Genomic DNA, 26,092 nt, shown 5'->3' on the forward strand with positions numbered 1-26,092 from the left:
GGTTTGTAACTTGATCTCTTGGGTCCTCTAAGTCCTAAAGATCAAGAAGTCAGGAAAAAAAAAAAAAACATCATCAAGTAATGCACAACACTCTAGAAGAATTTAATGTCCTAAAAACTAGGGTTCACCACCTGAATGACTCCTGGGATTATCACAGCATTCTGATAAAACACACAACTGAATTTCAGAAAAATGAGAGAATAAATAAAGAAATGTTAAAATTATCTTGGGCTTTTCTCTGCTTAATAATGCAGTCAAATGCGCACATTCTAGAAAGAGTTCCATCAAAAAGTTTCAATATAATATTGGGCCTCCTCCCATTTCTCGCTAATGTTGGGAAATACTTAATTCCTTAGCGTCCTATCATCAGTATTGGATGGCGGTCGAGAAATGAAGCCTAATGACAACATACTTTCTCTCCTAAAAATAAAATAAAAACTTTTAAAAGCAAATGTAGTATTTTTCCAGTCCTTCCATATTGGTGCTAACGTTGAAAATAGAATCCAGTATTTTCATTTGTTTCTGGACACTTGTTCTACTACAATAGCATTATGAATTCTTATATTTGACCAAGACTAAAATGTTCCACATAATCTTTTTTCTTGATTTTGCATAAATATTCTTTGACTTTGGATCTTCCTTGAGACACAAATTGTAGGACACTTGGAATGTTTACCTCACTAACTCTGAAAAAGAGAAAAATTATGAACAAAAGTGGCTTACATTTTATCATGTTAAAATGACAGCAAGGAAAAGAAAACTATTTTATTTCTATAGTTACTTCAACCTCATAGAATATATAGTATAGATTAATGGTCTGTTAAAAAAATCTTCTTATTGTTGCCGGTAGTATGCTCAATTTATCTATTACATCTTTCACCAAAAATTTATTGCCAGGTTATATGCATGCTATTATGTAAATGGCAACAATTTTCTCTTTCTCTCAAGGGTAATCATGGTTCATATGGTACTTATATTTATCTAGTATACAAAGCTTAAAGGAGTATTTCCCAGTGAGGCGTATTTCAGATCAAATTTATATCTCTTTCTGTCTCTCAGAAATTTTCTCACTTATTCCTCTTCCTTGGCCCCAGAATGAATATTTCCAAGTAACTTACTATTAAAGTCTCAATATACAGTTATCATAGGTTGTTTAAGAGTGTGTATTACATATCATATATACACACACACACATATACATATATATATAAAAATTTGACCTTCATGATTAAGTGTGTGGAAAATGTATAGAAAATTCAAGTTACAATAAATGACAAGGTGAGACTATTGTAGAGGTCCAAGGTTAGGCAAATGTTATTTAACCATGAAGGAGACAACGATACTCACATTGTATATTATTATTTATTGAGTATGAGGTACTTAGGCTAGCTGGCCACATACACGTTACCTATTCTCTTCACAATAGCCTTGTGATTGTCACTGCTAACCCCAACTTGCAGAAGAAAACAGCGTAGCTTGCCTGAGGATATACTGCATAACCAGCAAGTATCAGAGTAAAATGTTAAATCTAGTCTGATTCCAAAATACACTGTTTTCCCACTATGACATGTTGATCATATCAGTACCCTTAAACATCGTAGTAAAGAAAAATCTGGGAAAAGATTAAAAATTTAATTCTTCTTTCTATAGTTTGTTTTCTACTTATAGTCTAGTTCTGACTTTTACCTACTCTTAATGCATATAATTAAGTATAATTATGGAAAAAACAGTACTTTTTAAAATTGTAGAGATTATAGGACTATATCTTCTGAGAAAATATGTAACAATTCTAGATACAGACACTAGCTGTGGTTCTGGAGAACTGGCACTTAGATATAGGACAGACTTCAAAAGATCTAGTGAAGTAAATAAACTTTGGAGAAAAACGTAAGAGAACAGTGTATCAAAAATTGTCTTCATTTTGTTGCTCTTTCATTGTTGTTACACAAAAACCCCATTTTATATAATACATACAACACCATGTAGAAAGAACATAAACTTTGTAGGCAGGCAAACCTGAGTTCAAATCCAGGTTTTATCACTAATTAATGTGCTACTGTGGGCACTTATTTAATACCTCTGACCCCAGGTTCCTACTCTATGAAAAGGAGTAGAAAACCAAGGTTTTATTCATTTAAGATATTTTATTAAGAACTTTATACCAGACAGAGTTCTAGGCCTTAGAGATACATCACTTAGAATGAACGAATGAATGAATGGAATCGTAGTAGGCACCGGGAATACAGTTTTCAGCATTTTCTTTTCTCAGAGTGCTTACAATCTGGTAGGAAAAATACTTGGAATATAATTAAACAAGTGACTTTAATAAATCTCTGATAAATGCTATCATATAGGCAGTACAAAGTGTTACTGTAACACACAATAGGACATCTAAATTGCTCCCCAGAGGAACTGAGGTACAAGCAGATACAAATGACAGATTCAGATTAAGTCAGACAAACAGGAGGGAGAGAAGTGCTTATAGAGTATTTCAGAAAGACGGCATTTCTCAAAGCCCAGAAGTCAGAGTATATAAAATGCTTGAGCAATTGTAAGAATTTCAGAATGGCTGCTACAGAGGGTAAGACAGAAGCAGTGAAATTTTAGGAGCTATAAATAGGCTTGAGAGACAGATTCAGAAATGATCAGTAGTGATACAACAAAGCCTTGGAAATCAAAAGAACACCTAAGAAGTACATAAAGAATGAGACTCAGAACTGGAAAAAACATCGAATAGCTCTGGCAATGAGATAAATAAGAAATGTGAGGTAAAGCAGCAGCCAAATATTTTAACACAGAGGTGAATGTATAAGAAAACACAAATTTCAGAATTCAGAAATGAAGTGTGCCCCAAACTGGAACAGTTAGTGAGCTATAACTGCTACGTGTGTGTGTGTAATTTTGCTTGCAAAGTTAAAATACTAAAATAAGTACTAAAATAAGTCTGCATTCAATTCACTCCTAAGGTTAATAATTAAATAATGACTTTAGATTTTTCTTATCCGAAGAAATGATTAAAGAAAGTCATAGATTTCGTAAATTAGAACTGTCCAATGAAATGCAGCAGATGAAATAAAACAACTAATTGATTTATAGTTCATATAAAAAGTGAGTATTTCAAATAAATTAATTTTGCTATGTATTTTAAGACTATACATCAGGAAATTTCAGTCTATTTTGTTTTGATATGTGTAGATAGAATGCTATACTCTCCAAGAGCAAAAGAATAGAACAAATTTTCTTTTGAAATATTATTATAAAAATTTTAACAGCTATGTATTTTGTGGCACTGTGTCATATTTTTCTTGCTCTGCTCATACCCTGGGACTGGTCATCTTAGCACTGCGCAGTCACAAGGAGTAGGCTCTTCAGGGCCATGAAATAGCAGTAAGGTTGCTTGGGATACTTCTTGTTTGTTTGTTTTACTTGTACATTTAAAAACTTAGCACATTATTAATAAGAGTAATTTTCAACAAACTACTTATGTATGTTGACTTTTCAGTGCACACGATATACTGTGGGACTCTTTGTTCCTAGATCTGTGGTTGACTGGTTGATGCCATTCTCAATCCTGAAATCTTGGCTGTGTTTAGACTAGCCAGGCAATTTCTTTTCTTTTACACACGAAGAAAATAAAGTACTTGGGGGAAAGAGAAGCAAATGAAACTCTAAGGGTAGCATACAGTTCAGTATGAGCTCTCTAAAAATAGATGAGACAGTCATTATATCAATACTGACTTAAGGTATGATTATAAATGGTTTCTAAGAGCTCACTCTTGCTCATTCTAGTTACAGACCTCCCTCCCCCGCCACACACATATACAAACAATGTAAGTCACCAGCTTCATACTTCCAGACTCTGACTGCAAATAAGGAATCACAGGGTATACAACGGAGAACATAACTAGAATTAGCACATTTTTAAAAATGTTTTCTGACACAGAAAACATAAAAACCACTAAATATAACAGAGAAAGAGAAAAGTGCATCTACTGAGAAGAGTTTCCATTCCCGTGGGAATCACAAGTGGTAAATCCAGGAATAAAGCAGCAATGCTAAGCCTAGCCACGCCTTCATTCCTGACGGCTTCTGCACGTGCACTAGTGTACATTTACAGGAGTCAGGTTCCTTGTCCTTCTTTCTTAATTCCCTACCAAAAACAAGTAATACAAATATTTTACTGCACTCACATATATATTATCTTACAAATAATCATGTAAGTATCGTTATTGCTAATATTCAAATATAGATTTTAAATTTTTAGCAAGGTTCAGAAGTGTAAATCATTCTAAATTCATGTTTTATATAAGTCTATATGATACATAAACAGATTTGAAATGGTCTTATAGAATGAGACCAGCATTGACATTGATCTAGTCATGGAATTAAGGAAAAAGGGGAGAACAGTACTGCTAACTAACCAGTGGAAGAGGGGTACAAATAACTCCCCAAACACTGTGTTTGGTGTTATATGTGGTTCCTATTTAATCCTCGCAACAATAAAACTGCTATTATGAGATAGTTTTCATTATTGATATTTTACATATAAAGGGAATACATTTTAGTGAAATTACCTTTTCTTTTTAAGTTATCCTTAAATAGGCAAAAACACGAATAAAGATACAGAGAATATTAAAAACAAATTGTTTGAGCAATATTATCTATCAATCTGTCTATCCATCTATTTGTCAAAAGAAATCTACTGCAACCTAATAAAAAATACACATTTTTCTTGTGTTCACAAGGGAATTCCCCAAAAACAGTAATTTCCAAGGCCACAAAGCAAGTCTCAATGCCTTCCACTTTCTCAATATAGTTTAGCATGGGTTTTAACTACATCATGAGATAAGCAATTCTCACCTTGTTGTGACACCACAATCTTATTTTGTATAAAGTTATACAACTTTAATTTACTTGTAGAGCTTTAATTAAAAACTAACTTACAGAATGCCCCAGGTAAGAAGTCAAAAGACAAGTATAATTTTGAAAAATCAAGAAATACTAGTTAACATTTTACTAAAAAAATGGAAACAGTAACCAGAAAACTTGGCTAAGAGTTAAAAATGATTGTCACTGGAGTGACGAAATGGGTGAGGTAGAGTTACTACTAGTTTTTTATTGTGAGCATTTATGTGTTACCTGAGTTTTTAAAGTAAATGTGTGTACATACACACACATACACACAAATGTATATAAAGTACAGTTATACACAAAATAGAGATAGAAATGGATTGATTATGGGCACGCTGAGCCTCAAACTTCAGTACCGTATAAGGACCCAGTCCTACTGTATAAGCTTTTATACATATCAAAACAAAGGATACGTATAAATTACTTGTTAAAAAGGACACAGTAATATTTAGAAAATGTAAGCATGTTAGGTAGAAATGTCATTTAGCTTCTTATTTCTTTCATAGCACATGTCACAGTTTTTAATTATTTTACTTATTTATTTTTACTTATTGAGGTTTGGTTTTTTTTCCTTTCTCCCCTAACCTCTGAGAACAGAAACTTGCCTTTGTCTTCTCCTATGACCCAGGCATCTAGAACACAGCAGATGAAAACACCAGACATGGTGGACTCCAGAGGACAGAAGAACGGAGTTCATAATGTCTGGAGAACAGATCAGTAACACACTACAGTTGAGGCTCTGAAAAGGACGCAGGCCCAGGAGGACTCACAGAAGTTACACGCTGACTGCTTTTTGGCAGTGCTCCCCGCGAGGAGCTCCAACTTCAGCCATCCCAGGTCTGCGCAAATGCCAGAGAAGACCTCCCTGCAGCAATGAACAGCAACCAATGATTCAAACACTGGCCTGTGCACACTGCTTCCTGTTTACAAAGCGCCAACTCAGCATGAGAGGAACGATGTTTCCTGGATCAATATAGGACTTCACTCTGACATCTTTCAAAACATTAAATTTAATGTTAAAAAAATCCCCAGATTTGGAAATATTGCTATTTTCTGAACTAATTTCAATTGGGTCAGCTCCAACTCCAATTGAAAGTATATATATTTCAATTTTAGCATATATATATACACATACATACAGATACACATATATATTCTCATTTGAAAATAGAAAATTATTTGGAAGGAAGAAAATATAAGATAAATCTATAACTCGTATTTTATTAAATGACTACTAGGTATTAGATACCAGTTGCTATCTAGATTTTACAAATATTTTCATGTGACTCTGATTGTACATGTTTGTGTAATGCACATACACGTGTGTATGCATGTATACATATAACGTGTGTGTACAAAATTACTGTGTGTGTGTGTATATGTGTGGCTAGTGAGCCAGCACCTTCCTTCTGTTAGTGCAGAGCTCTAGATGCAATAGAAAACAAAGAGAATATGAAGGTTGGACAAATTTAATAGAGAGACTGGGTGAGAAGTTAACCAGGAAGCAGGGAATAAGTTTATAGGTATTAGGAGGGTAGTTCACAAACCTAGATGCACATTAGAATTGCCTGTTCAGCTTTTAACACTACCTATATGTGAGCCTCCATTGTAATTCACTTGGTAGTTTGGGTATAATAAATTTCCCCAGGGGTAGCGGGTTAGATTTTATGTATCAGAAAGTTATGTCCAATCTTAAACCCTAGAACCTGTGATTGTGACCTTATTTAGAAATGGGGTCTTTGCACATGTAATTAAATCCAGGATCTCAAATGAGATTATCCTGGATGAGGGGTGAGACCTAAATCTAATGACTGGTTTCCTTATAAGAGACAGAGGAGGGAGATTTGACAGAGACACAGGAAAGAAATCTACGTGAAGATGGAGACAAGATATTGGAGTTAGGCTGCTGCAGCCAGAGAGCCAGGAGCCAGCAGAAGCTGCAAGAGGCAAGAAAGGATACCCTTCATAGGAGGCTCTGCCAACACCCTGATTTTGGAGTTCTGGCCTCCAAAATTGTTAGAGAACAAATTTTTCTCGTTTTAAGCCGTAATGTTTGCAGTGATTCATTGCAGTAGCCATAACAAATTCCTATTTGTAGGAAATGTTGAAATCACATGAAAATTAACTAGAAAAAAGAAAATAATCGCAAGAGGTGATTTTCCCAAAATATAAATTCCTGGATTCTATGCAAGAGCTACTGAATGGGGGAAACTTTCAGGGAGGTGGTAGAAGCATTGTGATCCTTATCAGTAATAAAAACTCAAGGTGATTCATATTCTTAAGCAAGCATTTGGGGAAATGCTGAGTTAGGGCAAGGAACTAAAAACAGCTGTTTTTAATTATTTCTGCCTGTGGTTTTCAGTATACCCCATCGAGGCTTGCTTAACCTCCTCCCCGTCTTCTGCACACAGAGCCTTATTCCTCAGGTATGTGCAAAGGAGAGAATTACAACCAATATCAAATTCAAAAGCACGTCACATAGCTATAATAAGAAAAGGAAGACAACAGAAGCTTGCATACCATTTCTAAACAAAATTAATACAAATGTTTAAACATAAACATATACAAGAAAAAACAGAACAAGACCATCTGGGACCCAAAGTATAAATCTGCAGGACATAGGCAGGAAAAGAGCTTCTCAACTTCTTATTGCCAGAGTGGAGAGCAGAACACAAACAAGACTGAGAGGAAATCAAAGCTCTCAATCAAAGAAAAGAGAAAAATCTAATACCTAATTTCTAAAAATGGTTATCTTCATATTGAGACAAGTTATCAAATAATAGAACAAACATTTTTGATCTCATAATATTGCCTGTCATTTTGAAATAAGTAAAGGGAAAGATGAATGAAAACCAGAAAATAATGTCTCAATTCCAAGTGGAAATTTTCAAACTCTATAGAGATGCAAAGTTTATGCATATCACTGACAATCATTCTAGGATGGATTTGTTAAAACATTTTTGTCAGCATCTTTAAAGAGACTATTTGCTCATAAAATGAATTCACACCAAACTTACTTGTTGATATAATTTTCAGATAAGTATACATCATGAAAATTCTATGAACAGAGTGTTCCTGAATTTTTAGCAACATTTTTGATGAATCTTGTCATGATAAATAAAAATATCATGCATGTAAGATGAAACGATGGTGAATTTAAGTGGTTGGGTACCGGATTTAAAAATGTATCCACACAGTTTTAATTACTGGATCAGTTTTCCCCAGGATGTTTTTAATTGCTTTCCAAAAAGTTCATGTCTCTCTCTGTCACCATGATTTGGTTACAGCCTTAACATTTACACTCTCAAATCTCTGAGTTGCACAGACCTGGGAGACATCATTGGCATTACAGATTCCAAACTGGAAGGCGGGTTCAGAGTTACTAGAGAATGGAAGTCTAAGAGGGATAGTATGGAATGGAAAGCACCTCATCTATGTAATATTTTAAAATATGTGAGTAAGGAAGAATCAGAAGACCATCATAATAAAATTTTAAAGAATTTTGAAATGTAAACAACAGAAGTACCCCAAAGGAGTGATCTAGTCTCTAAGAAAAGTTTAGGTATTTTAATTGACTGGGACTCAGTATGTGAGTTATAATGATAAGGCTGCCTCAGAAGACTGTCTTAACAGAAGTCTAGAATCAAAATTACTGAAGGTAATAAGCCCACATCATCTGTTGCAAAAATTCCACATATGAGATACTATGTTCTGTTCAATTCTAGGCCATGAATCTTTTTAACTTCAGGAAAAATACATAAAATGTATCATTTTAACCATTTTTTTTTGTATACAGCTTATTAGTGTTAACTATGTTCACGTTGCTGTGTGACAGATCTCTAGAACTTTTTCATCTCACGAAACTGAAACTCTGTACCTACTGAACATCAACTACCCATTTTAGGGCATCAACCTACTGAGCACTGAAAATTCAAGCATGTGTGTAGCAGGGCAATCAGCAGGGAAGGGGCCTACAAACGTCCTGCCAGGAAACCGAACCAAGTGGCGTGTTTAACCTTTGAAAGAGAAAGTTCAGCTAGATGCGCTGGTGCCTTTGGTTATTTAGCAGGGATCCTCGGACAAGGTTGCAGGTTCAGACTGTGCGGCTGCAGGGGACAGGGTAAGTATAGTGAGCAGAATCTTCAGGAAAGCAGCTGTTGGCTCCACAAAGAAGGAACATTCTGACAACTGATTATTGCCTAACAGTACAATTAACCACTGTGTGAAATGCCCAGTTACTGGTTTCTGAGAATATGCAGACAAGGACTGGGTAAGCATCTCTGAGAGCAGTTTTAGAAGAACTCATACTGGATGAGGGTTTGAATTAGGTAACATCTACCGGCAACTACCAAAGCCTGGGATTCTCTGGACAGACAATTAGGGACGAATGGGCCTGAGTCCTAACGCTTGCCATGTCTACCAACTCATTCTGCAGCTTCAGACACACCACTTTTAGGACTTCAGAATCCTTATTTATAAAGTGAAGAGCTAAAATGGATGTTTTTCTTATCCCTTGTAAAAGAGAGAGAGAGAGAGAGGGAATGACTGAGTGAGTTAAGTAAACGAATGCAGGTAGGAGTGGTACTACTCCTTTTGCCATGGCACTCACTGGTCCACTTACATCCAATACTAAGAACAAGGAGATGCTAACTGCCTCCACATTCTGTAACGTGAAGCCAGTATTTGGAGTTATTCTTTATAATAGGCGAGTACTCCACAGTCAACCTGCAGGAAACAGTGGATCCAAGGGAAGGAGAGCCCATGAGAATCATCCATAAAATCGTTAGGGTGCATGAGAAAAGAGAACTGGTTGGATTTGCTCAAGAGGTAGACTGACCATTCAGGTAGACCTGAATTTAGAGAAGAAATAAATGGACAGTGGTGGCAGGTCTAGGAGATGGGTCATTAGGAGAGCAGTCTGCTCACATTTGGGAGAGAAAAAAAAACACCGTAGACTCAGCTATAGAAAACAAAATGTCTTTTGTCATTATCAGCAAAGCAGCCAAGAGGATGCCCACCAAGCAAAGGGGATTCTAGCAACTTAAGGCTAAGAGATGCATCACCTGTGGTGGGGATGGTGAGGACCTGGGATAAAAGAGATCTCGATGTAGAGGTGAGGGAACTCTGAAGAATGGAGACAAAGAGAAAAGAGAAGAAAGAGGAAGTTAAAGAAACTCTGAAGAGGGGTGAGACCTCAGGCTTCCCAGAAGATCTCACAGAGAAGCCTCTCAAGAGAGCAGCATTTTTCATGCGTCAGTGGGCTGTGATACTCAGAGCAGCAGAGTAAAAGTTACTACTGGACCTACTTAAAAATATGAAATCTATTTCCTCCACCTGTCCCCTCTTTCTGAAGGGTTAAGCTTAAAAAAGAGAGAAGTAGAGAGTGAAACAACAGAGCACAGTCCCCTCTCATCCAAGTTCCCCAAACCTCAAGTCTAGGGGGCGAAAGGGGAGGAGAAAGCTTTGACTAAGATCTAATACCGGAGTTTCAAAAATGCGTGAGTCAAGTTACAGAAATGAAAAGTTACCAGTCCCCATGTCTGCCAAGATGCTACGAAGGAATGGCAGCGCAGCTGAAAGCAGTGCCTGGCAATGATCCTATTTTGTCATTACTCCATTGGGTCAATGATCCCCATTAAAATCGCCATGCACATATGGCGGTTTTTTTTCCTTACAAACTTAAAAAGTAACAATGATACTATACTTAAAATCAGGAACTTAGTTTTTCTAATAATATAGCTGAATATATCTTTGACACAACTTACACTGATTTAATTGGAAAACGATTTCTCTTTGATAGCTCGCTCACTCTCTTGTGTGTCTGACACTTGCCAGTTCTCCTTCTGATAGTCTTTGCTCCTTAATTAAGTAGAGAAAAATTACAAGCACATGTAAAACTAAGATTATAAGTACATAAGACAGAATTCTACTGTCTTCATAGATATAAAAGATCCATAACATGGAGTAATAGTAACTTTGCAAATCTGTATGGATTTTTATTTATACTCCATTGAATTATCTTTCAATCTGTTAATAAACTTAGCTATTTTCCAAAGTTAAATCCTTTGAACAAATCAGAAGTTACCAACTCACATTAAAATATACTTATTAAAAAATAATAATAAATGTAAGCTATGTTGAGATACTTGGAAGACAGAACAACCCAAAGATTGTTGAAGTTTAAAATAAACAACTATACTGTTTTGGACTATAAATTCTCCAAGGGGCAAAATGCAAGTTTGTTTGAAATATTCTTATATTTAATCAGGAAATACCCTTATATTTAATGCTGTAATTTGGAGATGCGAATGACATTTATCTGGATAACTGCTTCCATTAGAAATTAGTTTTGCATATATAAACATAATTATGTCATTAAGTATATGTAAGATAAAATCAAATGTGGATGGTGGTTCCCTTAAATCAGTGGCTCCTGGACTAGCAACATGAGTGTCAAGGTCAACTGGGAATTGTTAGAAATGTAAGTTCTTAGGCCCCACCGAAGACCTACTGCATCAGAGACTCTGGGAATGGGCCCCAGGATCCTGTTTTTTTAATAAGGCCTTTGGAGATTTTAATGCCTGTTCAAGGTTGAGAACTACTGCCTTACTGGTACTCAGACTTGAGTACCAGTCATATCACTTAGAAAGCAATAAAAATACTGATTCTTATATCCTATCCCCAGAGATCCCTTATTTATGTAATCTGGGGTAAGGCGTGGGCAGGTGATTTTAAAACTCCTCAGGTAATTCATTTATTAACAGCTGAAGTTGAGAACCAATGCTAAGTCCTATCCTTGAAATGTGACTGACCGTTTAGTTCTTCAACACACAGTCCACGTCCTAACATAAGCTTCACAGTTTTAACGTAGCCTCTCTTGTCTGCAGCATCGATTTATGGATTCTCCTTTCTACACAGGAAACCTACTAACAAATAAAAGATTATCTAAAGATGAAGAAAGAAACCTCAAGGGCCTTCCTAATTGTGTGTTTGCCCATGTGTAATCTCAACCTAAAACATGCAATCAACTTGTTGTAAAGGCAAAGGCAAGTAGAATGAATTAGGTTTGTAAACAGGTGATGGTGAATTCCACTGAAACGCTGACCTGCTGTTACAGTACCTTCAGCTCCTAATTACTACCAGAAGCAGTGCTAATCCCAGGTTTCCTATGTTTTTAAGTCCAAATTTTAATATTATCTTCAGTGTAAAACAGTAGTTATTAAACATAACAAGAAGTTATTCAAGGAGCTAAAGTGTAAAAAAGCTAAAAATAAAAAGTGATTGCACAGTCTGCAAGTTGGGTTTAATTTATAAGTTGGCCAACACCAACAGGAAAAGTGAAATAGGATTAGTTCAAATTTTATAATGGTGCTTAATACAACTGGAAATTAGCTGAACCTGTATTTATTTCTGGATTATTGCCAAGTAGAGTGACTGCTTTTTTTTAAAAATTGTTAAACAGTTTACTTTTTTGTTATTTTGTATTCAGTGCAGAGATAATTTCTGGTAAATTAAGAAAAATTTAGGCCATTGTCTCCTACAACATTAAAAGTGAGACTGTGTCTAGCAGAGCTTCACTCAGTAGATGTCTACTGGAATGAATTCTGAATTAAAGTGACAATCTGCAAGATAAATGTATGTTGCTGGAGAGAGGGACGTGTTTGGAAAGAAACAAGTCTCTTATGTTGTAAAGCAGAAATGGTAACTGAGACTAACCCATATGGTTCACTGCCACTCTCTAAAATTTCTAACTTTCAGGACCACACTATTTGACAGCTAAATTTCACAGTGCGTATCTATCCAGCGGTGTACGGGAGGCATCTTGGACCAGCTTGCGGGAGCTGATTCTTAAATTTTCAAGGATTCTATGAGTCATTTGTGAAGCACACAGCCATTATTTAAAAAAATAATAACATGTAATGTTACATTTAAATAAACGAGGGTAATTAATACTCAAGATTCATAACTTCCTAATTATTTTGCTTTCAGGGTTATTTACATCTCCTCTATCTGTATTGTGGAAAAACTGTATTTTGGTTTGTACATCTTTTCTCAACTCCACATTCACAAAGTCATGTTGGCAACATGATATCGGCCATGGTAGGAGTAGTATTTACACCAAAAAAGTAGGCAAACACCAGATCAGGGCTCCTCTCCACTGGGAGATGTAAAAGATTTACCAACACACCGATGAATAAAACTCATTATAGGTGTGTGGGCACTTGAATAAGGTTATTTATGGATATATACAATGGCATTATCTGCCCCCTATTTGCACCCTATTCTCGGCTCCCAAATAAAGTCAACCTGAAATGGCTAAGTTTTAGTTCCAAGCATACCTGGATTCATGGGCTGGTCCTGGTGTTTATTAGCTTTGTGACATCAAGCATGTTATTATTGTCTCTAAGTTTTGATTTCCTTAACTGTACTATGTGGACAGTAATATGTTTCTAATAGATTTGCTGTAAAGATCAAGTAAGAAAATACGTGTCTAGACTCCCTCCAACCCTTGTGCCCCTCACTTTCATGAAAAGTATGTAAATTTGCTGACATGATTACTTTTACTTATTATTGAAATTTTAGAATTTTTTTTTCTCCTTTGAGTCAAATAAATTATTACTAAATTAAAGAAAAAAGTCTGACTCTACACCTGTTACTAAAAATAAGTCAGCTCAAAGTCCTAATCAAAGAGCTCATTATTTATTTTCCTCGTCCATGTTGTTTTCATGGCATTTCTCATATGAATTGGGACTTTGATTCCAGGTCTGGCTCTGTATCTCATGTTTTCAAGCTGCTTGTGACTTTTCTTGTATACTGTAGATGGAGATGCTCAGAGCAGAAAAGCAATCAAGTTTTCCTGAAAAAAAAGAGCCATCTAGAAGCAGACCCAACCAGATGATTAGTCTGGACACTGTAAAGAAGAGAGGATATACTGGTCAATCCCCTTAACTGGTCAGGCTTTGGAAATTCTACTGTAAAATGCACAATTCACTGTGCTTGTGTGGTTCTCTACTGCTTTCTTCTCCAACACCGCTGCTGTCTTCCTTACAAAGTCAATTACCAATCAGTGCTACTTCCATTATCTATATGGTACTCCCAGGTTACAAACTCAAATGTCTACAGGGACTTAACCATGCAGTATAAAAAAAAAATTTTTAAAGAAAATTTTAGGTAAACAGAGAATGTATCCCCTAAATAGAGGGATTTAAATTGAGGGATTAAAAAAAACTGTTATTTCCCAACTGTTAGAAACACATGGGGCCAAATTATTAAAAATATATACCCAGCTGTATTATATTTTTAATAAATAGTTAAGCATGCCCAACATACGTTTCCCCTTGGTAATTTAAAACTCCATAGCCATGCCTGAACTAAAGCACAAGTCTTAGAAAACCTAGTTCCTTCTCTTACTACGTTTCACTATACATTACTGAGACAATGATAATACAACCTGCTGAAACATGGGTACAAATGGGGGCAATTAAATGTGCCACATTATATGACAATAAATATTTACTGTTTTCAAGAATAAGAGGATCAGTGGAAAGTGACCAATAATTTTGCCCCTAACAAAAATATTTTAAACTAATAAAAATTCTGTCCTTCAGAATTATATGACTCTACGGAAATGAAACGATTACCGTGGTAAATCTTTTACACAGACAGCCTGCTACGTGTTCTCAGCCTGCACTGTGTCTTACTCCGAGACTGTACATATGCACACAAAGAAGAAACATGTCCTTCTCATTTACTCCAAATGTCACTTGATGAGCTAGTCTGTTTGAAAAATTTAATCATCACAGACATGAGATCAATGATGCACATTTGAGGATGTCCTGTTAGCCTTATTATAATCACTTCCTACTAAAATGATTTTACTCAAGGATATGGTTACTGCCTCATGAATGGGACATATTCTGAATTTATTATTTAAATACAAACTCAGGCCCAAAAGGCAGTAATAAAAAATAACAGATCTTCTGCCTTGTTGACTTAAAGAAACAAACAGCCTTGTAAGGGGAATTAGAGTCACAGAATCTTCTGTTCGACAGTCTCCCCTGACAGCGTGCTTCACTCACTACTTACCGCAGGACGCTACTTCATCTGTCTGGTCACCACAGTCGTCTTCCCTGTCACACAGCCATGCTCTGGGGATGCAGCGCCCATTTCCACAAGAAAACTGGTCCACCTGGCATGTTCTGGCTAAGAAGATCAATTCATGTACAAAGAATAAATTTAGAGGCCTTTTGAACAACATTAAGGATAAAATAAATCACACAATAACCCTTTTACACAGAAGGTATTATGTTGCTCTATTAGATAAAATATTTTTAAAATATAATTTCCTTAAATTTTTGGTGATGCCAGCTTGCTTGTCTTTTCTAAAGTTCACACATTTTGCCCTTCAATTAAAGTGAATGCTAAGTCACAAGATATTCAACAATTCTCATGCACTTCCATAAATGCATTATTTTAAAATTTCTACCTGGAACATGCTTATGAATATATGGCTGAATTATCTATCCAACTTTTAATGAAAAAGGAATTTTGCATACCCTTTGTCAATAAACCCAGAAACTAGCTGTAATGTGGGAGGAAGGCTTTGGAGCGATCAGGGTAACTGGTTTTTAATTAGGGGGTCAGAATTATCTTTGACCTCTAACATTTTCAATGCATTTCTTTCTTAATCTCCAAATGATCCCAAGTATGGAGCAAGAATGCAGCAAATATTCTCTAAAACACACATTTAGCCTTAAAGTGGATTTTTAACACTCACTTTTCAATACAATTATATAAAAATGTGTACCTTTTTAATCAAAGCATATTAATGAACTTTGCTTTGGGTTCTCTTAAAGGCTTCAATGAACACACTCACAGAACCCCGTTTACTGTTTCAGCCAAAGGCAGTGGTTTAAAATTATTCAGGGAAGGGGTTACGTTCTATAAGGAGTTTGATTGCCTTTTTCTGTTATGATCAATTCAACTTTTGAAGGCATGAGAGCCTAGACAGCTTCCCTAATTCCTCCCCCAGGCCTCAGTTTGTCACATACTTATTTTTAAGTGTTTGATTTTTTTTTTCTTCCTTTTGTCACTCTAAACTGCAAATCTGTTCACATTAGTATCAGTATCCCATCACTCCTGCTTTTCATTGGATCACAGAAAGGAGTGGGATACTCAGATCTGTTAGTAGCTGGGTTGGATGAGGACTGGACAGATGAGGAACAATCAGGCTCTGAGTTTCTGTGTCTATGATTAGAGAGTATTTCTTAGTTTATAGATGTCCTCTTCTTTCCTGGGTTTAAGAATTATAATGATGTGTTTCTGTTTCCTCGAAACACCTCGTGAACTTAAACACTAATGGTTGATATAAAATAGAGTATGGTTCAAAGTCATCCAAACACACTAGAATGGATTTCTGTAAATCAAGGTTTCAAGAAAGATGCTTCATTCCATAAATCTGCAAGTTCTATCTATCTATATAATATAACCAGATTGACTAAATGATCACCTTCTCATCACTAGATTTGTATCAAGAAGATGCAGACTTTACCTTTTCATTTCTTGTCTCCATCACATCTAAGTTAGTATGGAGGAGAGATTAGCGGAGCAGCCCGAGAGGCCTCTCATTTCGTAGCAAATGCTGCTCTAATGAAGAGGAAATTTACACCTCCTCAGTGGAATTGTTTATTTAGCAGTGAATCAAAAATTCACTGTCACACTGTGGTTTTTTTCCACCCATCACTAATTATGCTTCCCCTGCAGTCAAGGAGCAGTGAGAAATCTCACAACTCACAGGAACAATACGGAGGGGGAGGAGGACAGAACTTAACACATTGTTCCTAAACTTTACCAGCCTTGTATTTTAATCAAAGCATTCTATTTAAACAAACAAAAAAAAATCTATGTCATATCAAAATGTGTTCTTCAACTTCTCTTGTAATAGTCTGATTTTTAAAAATACATCAGGTTTTCTTAACGTAACCATATCTGTCTAGTTTGAATTTAGTTAAAATGTAAGGGGGGGGGATGTGACAAGAGCAAATGTTACGTAATCGAACCAGAGTTCTCTGATGTGGGAAAGAGCTGGTTTGAAATTCTCTAGGCTTGAAGCCTTGGATCATCATGGTTACAATGAGGAAAAAAGAATTTCGAATCTAACTACTCATCTTTGGCCTCTGGGTCTCCCTCAGAAATAAACACACATTTTTTTTGTTGATGGAGAACCACTACCAAGCCCTGACCAACAGCTCCCTTCTGCCCCTTTGCAGATTCCGTTTCCTCCCTCTTCCAGGCACTGTCTCCAGCCCTCTGTCCCCTACTGAGTTCGCCTCACCCTCAGCAATCTATGCTCATCAATCACTCATTTTTTTTTTAGTGAAATATTTCTATTTCCTAGAAAAGTATAGGGAGTGATATCATTAATACCTCTTTGACATCGTGTAGTTCTATTAAACCTTAATATTTTTTATTTGCTACAGATTTTGTTTTATTAAAAATGTATGCATTGTAGTTAAATTTCAAGACCCCATGCAATCTTTCCCAGTCACATGTCCTCTTTTATAGAGGTAACTACGATCCTTAATTTGTTTTCTTTTTTCACCCCCATACATATTTTTATTCCTATTTTTTTTACATTTGTAAATTAACAAGCACATATAAAACTCTTTTGCATTTTTGTATTTTGTATAAATGGTGCTAAATTATTTATATTCTGCAACTTTTTAGGTTAACATTGTCTTAAAATTAATTCCTATATATATATATATGGCTTTTGTTTTTCATTTTAATTATAAATAGCATTCTATTATATATATATATACACACACATATATATATTCATATTATATTATATTCTCCTGTTACAAAGTATTTGACTTGTTTTAATTTGTCACTACTACCAGCACTAGGGCAATAAAATTCCTACTCACATTTTTTTGTGCGTAGGTATGAGTATAAACCTAGAAATAGAATTATAGACTTGAAGGTATGTACATCTTCACATTTATTGGATTTGGCCAAATTGCTCTCCAATGTAGACAATCAATTTGCATATCCACCAAAGGATATGCAATGCATGTATGACAGTTCTTTTTTTTTCCCCACAATCTTGCTAACACTTAATTTTATCAGATTGTTTTTTCCCCTAATTAAATAAGTTGAAATGTTATTTAGGCATTTTTCTTAAGCTTTTTGGGGTAAGGCTTCCCTTAGACATCACCTCCCTAAGGAAGCTTTCCCAGATGGCCAAAGACTAATTAGTTGCTCTTTTATGTGCTCCCATTTGTGAGTCAACTTAGCACTGTGAACACTGCATTAGAATAGGCTGTTTACAAGGCTTTCTCCTCGTCTTAACTCTTAGCTTCTTAAGGAAGGTATTTTTCCTCATCCTATCTCCAGTGCTGTGATAAATATTTATTGAATTAGATCCATGAGGGAGAAATTCCAAAGGAACATAGTAGAAGATAGGCTTCTTGGAGGAAAGAATTTTCTTTTAGATATAAAGTAGTCACAATGATACAGGCTACAGGATATTGGATTCGATTACAAAATAATCCCCTAGGGAAAATACTTTATCTAGGATATATACCCATGTATAAACCCATATCTGGAAATGTACAGGAATGACCTGTCAGGGAAATTATCTAATGAATCTGCCGTATTTTTCCAACATGATCAGCTACGTGACCTACTTATTTTGGCAAAACAAAACGGAAAAACATTGTAACATGACAACATAAGTTTTCAAAGCTAAAGGCGTACTTATTTTTCTCTTTCTCCTTTTTTTATTCAACTTCTAAAGGTTTACAGTGACTATAACAGCCATCATACTTACACTGACAAGAAGACCTAGTAGTGAGTGGCAGAGTTCAGCTGTTGTCACTTAAAGTGGCACATGAGGTACAAGCAAGCTGTGTTCTATTTTCTAGTGGACCATGGGCCCGGAGTATTTTAAAAATCTTACTAATTAGGATTATCTGTCTGCTCTTATGTACAGCGTCTTCACTTTTACTACTATGAGTCAATAGTTAATTCCAAACGCTCCTTTAAAAATTATGTAGAAACAAGGAGATTTTAAAAATCTAATAGAAATGAAGAAGATATGATATTATGAACTGTGTTAGCAATGCCTTTTATTTTAAGGCAGGAGCCGATCTATCTGTTTAGGGTATAATGAAACATAGTCTCTGAGTTGAGTCTTAACCTTAAAGGAATCATAACTGCACTAGTTTGGAAAGATGCTTCATTGTAAATTGTAGTCCTCTTGTAAGAGCAACCTGGGAAAAGTTAGATGACCATACCTAAAATTCTAGCTAACTGGGATAATACAGGGACAAGGAACGATGGCCTTGGGGTCAGATGGATGGCGTTTCCCCTGAAATCTCACCAGTGATATGAGTTCAGTCTCTCCTCCCACCTCCCCTGTGACATGAATGGACATGAAACCAGGTGCCTAGGACAAAATGGGTCTGCAGAGGTTCCTTTCTGTCAGAAGGTCTTTTGCAAAAAATCCTTACAACACATAGAATATCCTAAAAATAATCAGCTACCCTCAAATATTGGACCAAACTTTTAATCAAGGGACCAGAGAATAACTGGCCCATGGACCCTCAGTAAACATGTCGCTTTGGAAAAAGCTGGTCAGAAAATGAGGCTGGGAGTATAGAAAGGTGACTGTTTTGTTTTTGTCACCATTATTGTTTCGTACATGGTGCACAGCTCTCTGGAAACAATTTATAGTTAATTCACACTTTTTCAGAGCTGAAAGAAATCGATGAGGAAACTGAGGTGCAGGGAGGCACAAGTCTTTCCAAGAAGGCCAGTGGCAAAACCCAGAGTACAAAGCAGGCTTCTTGACCTCTTGGTCTTTTCCATATGCTGCCTTTGCCGTTCTCACTACTATGTTATAATAATTTTTATTTAGTAAAGCTTATTTTGGCAAAGAAGGAAGGTGAGGGAGTTGATACGTTTTGGCATTAGGGTATGTAATGATTAAAAAATTACTGATCATATTAATGAGTCACCAAATGTATTACTTTTTCACCATCATTTAAAGACAAGCACTAGACTGCTGCTAGGCAGTATTATTTTTCAACACTTATCTGACTAATAACGACCTTTTTGGCCCTCTGTTGTAACCCATACCACAAGCTGGATATTACCATTCAATGAGAACCTGTCTAGGGATTCAAAGATTTATTGCAACGGGATAAATTATATGGAAATGTAAATAGGCTTAGTGGTCATGGGACTTCAGAAGGAAAAATAAATAAATAAAAACACCCCACATAAATAATGTGCCAGAGACAGAACACTATTTACAGAAGTATTCTTTAGCAGACTACATAAAATACATAAATTATTTTTCAAGGTTAAAAAAAAATAGTCCTGCTTGTGAGGCAGCTTCCATTACAGTATGCTAACAAACCTCCACCTCCACCACCAAGTAGGGTCAAGTCTTGCCCAAGGAGTGTGTGGACAGTTATCCAGAATGGATAGATAAGGTACCAAATTACTTTGGAAAGTAGAGTCACACCCAAAGATTAAGGATAATGTAATTTGTATTCTAGCCTCTGTGGCATCAAACTCTGACTTCATTTACTATGGCAATAACCAGATCATCAGCACAAGGAAAGTTCAGCTTAGTTCAAGGCACTGACCTGCATTTGTATGGAGACTAGCTTTGGAGGAGATTTATGTATATACCCAAGCAAACCTTTACCTGCACAGATTTGACTGGATTCGTCCTCGTTGCTCCCACAATCATTGGCTCCATCACAAAGCCACCTCTTGGGGATACAGCGATTATTCTTGCATTTAAACTGATCATCAGGACAGCTATGATTGACTGTGGTGGGAAGGTGGAGGGAGAGGAGAGAAGCAAGTTTAACGATTTAAAATTGGATAAAATTAAGATTATTTTAAACTATAGTCGCAAAAAAGTTATAGTAACTGTAACAGTACAATAAATAAGTATCTTCTGTCATTCATTGCCTCATATTTTATAAAAATAACATTCTAGGCTCTGTTAAAATGTAATATTTTTATAGAAAATATCAAGTAATTAAAGTTCATATAAAATGAAATAGATTCATTTTTCATGTCTTCACTAAAACCAACTATACCCACTAAGTTTTATCGCAATAGGTGATTCACTTTCAGATATTTCAACAAAAACATTGAAAATAAACATCAAATTTTAATGTGAAATGAGGATGTATCAAATAACTTAATCATATATCAAAAATACTTGTTCTTTAACCCGCACATCCACTCCAGTACTTCTTGAAACATTAAATAAGCTTAATTTGGTTAGGCTTTACTCAATGTTTCTTGGGAATGGAAGGAAAACACAAAAAAGAAAAATGTATCACTTGTGTCCTGGTGGTGTTGCTAGATATGAGATCCAGCATAATTTTAATAACAAAAATGATCATCATGAGTCTTTTCCCCTAAAACAAATGCGCAGCCACAGCATTTACTGAGGACACGACCAATCCTTACATGAGAGTCTGTGCACAGCTAAGGATTAAATCTCCAATATCTAAGCACAACGGGAGGCCAGCTTAAAGCCAGCCTTCTGCGATGACTTTTCCTGCTTTCTGGAGGCTAAATTCCTAACTGAATTGGCATGCTCTTTAGCATTTGTTTCATAACTTCAACCTTCTTTCTGAAGTAATTTTCTCTGTGCCCAGTAGTTGCACTTTTATATGATAAAAATAAACTTTGATATTAGTTTTACTTAGAATTTGAAAAATAGCCATTTTATCATGCTGTTGCATAGCAAATGAAATCCTTTCCAGTCAGTTTCTACAAAACGCTGTTTATTTAAGGTAGCCTTAGTGACAAAGTGATTTTTATCACTTTTTAGAAGTCTTTATTTATGTACAGTAATAAATAAATAAATAAATAAATAAATAAATAAATAAATAAATAAGAAAGAGGAAAAGGACTTATGCATTCTGGCATTCGAGCGTGATTAAAATTTTCTACTCACTTCAGAGACTTTAGCAAGAAGAGCTGCTCAGGAGGATAAAAGTCATCCAATATATTAGAAGGTCAACATTTTAAAGTACCAACATTATGCATAAGCACTTCAGTGAAGCTTGATCAAGGACCTTTGCAATTTTCACAATATTATAAATGGGACCTTAAAAAGGAGGAGCAAGTGCAATCCACTGCCTCGTGATTCGGAGTTAAGAAGTTAAAGCAGAAACAGAACAGACTTGAAGTCAAAGCTTATGAGTACTTAAAGTCTAAAATAATACTCCGAAATGGATTATGTAGTGCTGAAACAGAAACCATGGAACCCCAGGAATATAATGCTGCTTAGAATCACTGCAATGTTAAAAGAAGACACTGTACTGCTGGAAGGTGGACAAAGATGTTTGGTTTTCCATTGCCCCATTTATATAATAATCCATTCATCCATGTGTCAGGTGCTGTCCTAGACCCTGAGACTTCAAAGATGCTACAACATAATGTGTCTCCTCATGAAGATATTCGTCTATTAGATGGACCAAATACTTAAGCATATAATTGCACTATGGTTTGGCAACTACTGTCATAAATGGCTGTCCAAGAGATGTTTAACTCAACAGGGCTATATTGAGAAGGAGATGTTTGGTATTCAAAAGAGACTTCTCTTTGGAGGTAATGGTAAACTATGGTGAATTCCACAGAATAGGAACAGAGTGCAATGTTGCAGAGGAGGGAAAGAGGACTTTTTTTTAGAGATTTACATGTAGTTCAACTTGATAAAGACAAAGAGGATGAGTGGATGCACGAGAGACATTTAATGCTAAAAATGTAAATGTAGAGGGGAGAGTATAGCTCAAGTGGTGGAGCACATGCTTAGCATGCATGAGGTCCTGGGTTCAATTCCCAGTACCTCCTCTAAGAATAAATAAATAAATAAACCTAATTACCTCCCCAACCAGAAAAGAAAAAAAAAAAAAAAAACTGAACTAAAAATGTAGATGAGACATATCACATAAACTACCTTTTATGTGAGTCAATGGATTTTAGAGTTTATTTTGTTGGTTATGCAGTTATTGAAATAATAAGATTAGATTTCATTGTATAAGTAACACTCTGGAAGCAGTGTGCAAAGTGGGTTTTAGTTGAGTGAAGGATAGTGGTAGGAGTAATAGCAGGGCACACACTGCATTCATCTAAGGTAGGAGCCTAATTTAGCCGGGGAAGATTTAAAGGAGGTAAAGATTACAAATTAATTATTCAGGAAGTAAAAGAGATGAGATTTATTGACAGAATTGAATATGGACTATACCTAAAATAGAAGACTTCCGGAGAAGCCAAAGGTGTAGGCTCCCGTGATGGGAGGAGAAGTGATGAAAATAATCAAGAAAAAAATACTGACTAGGAATTTTAATACCACAATTAGCAGTGCAAATGTAATGCCCCCTATATTCATAGAGGAAATGCATTTCTTTGTGAACTGGCGAAAAGAGCAATCACACAGGTAGAAGCACAGACCTCCAGGACTAATTCACGAACACCGTGATGAAATATTCATGATCTGTGACCGTGCAGGAAGCTGATACGTAGGGAGCATTCATTCTAACCATGAGTAAATACCATGAGTCACAAGGAATGAGGCAATTAATCTAATCAGTAAATAATATATCACTGTGTCAAAAAGTAGGAAAAACTAATTTTTATCCTTCGATGAAATGGCTCCCTCAATCCAAAACTTTTGGCTAATTGTATCAGTTTTGTATTTAACACTTTATTTGTGACACACTTTAGAGTGTAGATATTGATGGGCTTGAAAATAAGAAGTACGTGATGTTGAAGTCAGAGTCCATGTTTGGAAATTAAGAGAAAGTAGTGTTATCATTATGTATTAATTTTAGTTTACGTATTATGTATTTTCATACAGCTTGAAAATATTTTTTAAAAGTCCATATTCTTGGAATTTTGTCCCCAGATTGCATGACACAGATGCCCAGACCAACTTAGTCCATTCTTTGCAAGGGCTCTTTAAAACCTCATTTTCAGATTCTTGATTTTTAAAAAAGGAAAAGGAGGATTGTCAATTAACTCGCAATTAGTTTAGCTACTTTAACTTAAAAGTGTCATTAATTGAAAAAACTATTTTCCTTTTAAAATAATCTATCGGAGTCAAATCAAAAGAATGAAGATATGTCCACATACTTCTCTCCACATGAAAATATTTTGTCTCTCTCAAAACCAGTAAGGTAGATGACTCTAATCAAATGCATTTTCTGAAGTTTAATCTGCTCCTTGAATTGTTTTCCTTCCACATTTGCGGGACATCTCCTTATCCTTACCAGAAACATGAAACTACTCCTATTGCAGCAAATGACAAAGAGCTAAACAGAAGCCAAAGGGGAGAAAATCAAACCTTTAATCTCTTTCATCTCAGTGCCCCGTATGTGTTTCCTACCATGTACTGAGCCAGTGAAGTTAGGTAATAAAGTGTTCTTAACCCATGTCTGTTTCCTTGGATCATCTTCAGGGCTTTGTTGCCAAGAAGCAATGGAGTGGATCGTGACCTTCTGTACCAGTAATTTTGTCTTGAGGGAGTTTAAATTGATTTTCCACATCTTTAAATTCAGAGATCCAGAGGGGTCTCCTATAGCAACCTTCTAACAATGGTATGAGGTGCTGACTGCACAAAACAGGGAAGAAGAGGACTTCTGGAGCAATCAAAATGATAGTATTTCAAAGATGGGGAAGGATGAGAAAAATACTGCTTTAAAATATACAAAGGAAGTAATCCAAGATCTACTTTCTATACAAAAGGATGACTGAGGAAAAAAATGAGTTCAGTCAGCATTGAAGACATTTTTAGACTTTCCCCAAATGCTTTGATAGTTCACACATCCAAAGACTCAGACAGTTTTAACATAACTTGAAGGAGAACATACAGCAACTGACTGAATCTTCATCACTCCCATCTAGACAGTCGTCATCGCCATCACATTTCCATCGAGCTTGGATACAGTGTCTGTTTTTGCAGCGAAATTCTCCAGCCTTACATATGTGAGGTACCACTTCTCCAGGATTAACTAGGGTTAAAAAAAATCCAAGATATATAAACATACTAGATATATTCAATTCATCAACATGTAAGTTTTGTCATAATAACAAAGTGCTGATTTCATTTCTTTTGTAGAAAATACGAAAACATCTTAACATTGTAGTGACAACCATCTCTGGAAATGAGAAAATTTTAAGTTTTTCTAACAATAATTATTCTACTAAGAATTCCAAAGATTGGTTTTAAGCAACTGTCACCAAAATGATAAATCACAACAACAACAGCAATAAAATACCACCTTATTTTTGTGTTGAGTTTGCAGTGTTACTTTTTAAAGAGCTTTCACTCATAATCTAAATTGCCACCATGGTAACCTATGAAGTAGGCATGGTGGAGAAGTTACTACCTCCACCTTAAAGATGAGCAACTAAAAATTAATCTAAGTGAAAAGACAAGGGACTAGCACTCAGCTTTGACAGCTGTATTTACTTTGCTGGTCTGTAAGTGCGGAGGGGAAAAAAAACTCAGTTCTGGTTAAGGATTCCAGAAAGTACTCAGTTAATCAGAACAGTCTCATTATATATCCATATTCTATGGAGTCTTTTCTCCACGTATTTCATGTTCTCTAATCAAATGTTAGGAATTCAGTTAATTAAGATTTATTCACAAATTCAAAGTGTTACTATTCTTCTGTTCTCTGAGTAGATTCAACAGAGTCTACAAAGAGAAGGGAATATGTGGCAATAGTTGAAGTAAATGATTTGTGCTTCATGGGCCGAAAAAGGCGCTGAATTACCAAAAACTGGTTTATTGCTAGAAGAAACAGAAGCTGGTTTTTCCATCCCAGTTCTAATGGCTTTAAACTTTATTTTGGATAACCAGTTTGGACTGACGAACTGCCACAAAACCTATATACACTCTAATAAGGGATACTGAGAAAACATATGTGGCATTTCCAGAACACTTTGTGTTTCACTCCCTTAATCCTTGTGTCTCCCCTGCTGCAGAGAGTGGGAGAGGGAATGTGACTGAACCATAACTGCAGAGACCCTGCTTCAGAGAGCTACGTTACAAGGCACAGGCATGTGGAGTATGGGCTGGACGAGGAAGTCCATCCAATATAATCCAGATTCTTATTGAAGTCCTTAAGGGTGA

At 35.8% G+C, this 26,092-nt stretch overlaps 1 protein-coding gene across 1 annotated transcript in view; it reads right to left on the minus strand.

Annotated features, from left to right (window-relative positions):
• LOC140696538 (low-density lipoprotein receptor-related protein 1B-like) overlaps window positions 1-26,092 on the minus strand; it is a 298,018-nt gene that overhangs the window by 216,465 nt on the left and 55,461 nt on the right. The window contains exons 7-9 of the mRNA XM_072962066.1: window positions 24,825-24,965; window positions 20,633-20,758; window positions 14,998-15,114 (exon numbers count right to left, since the gene is read on the minus strand). Of these exons, the coding sequence (XP_072818167.1) occupies window positions 14,998-15,114; window positions 20,633-20,758; window positions 24,825-24,965 (384 nt within the window). The remainder of the gene's footprint in view (window positions 1-14,997; window positions 15,115-20,632; window positions 20,759-24,824; window positions 24,966-26,092) is intronic.

The sequence above is a fragment of the Vicugna pacos genome, chromosome 5 (assembly GCF_048564905.1).
Source record: "Vicugna pacos chromosome 5, VicPac4, whole genome shotgun sequence".
Taxonomy (NCBI): domain Eukaryota; kingdom Metazoa; phylum Chordata; class Mammalia; order Artiodactyla; family Camelidae; genus Vicugna; species Vicugna pacos.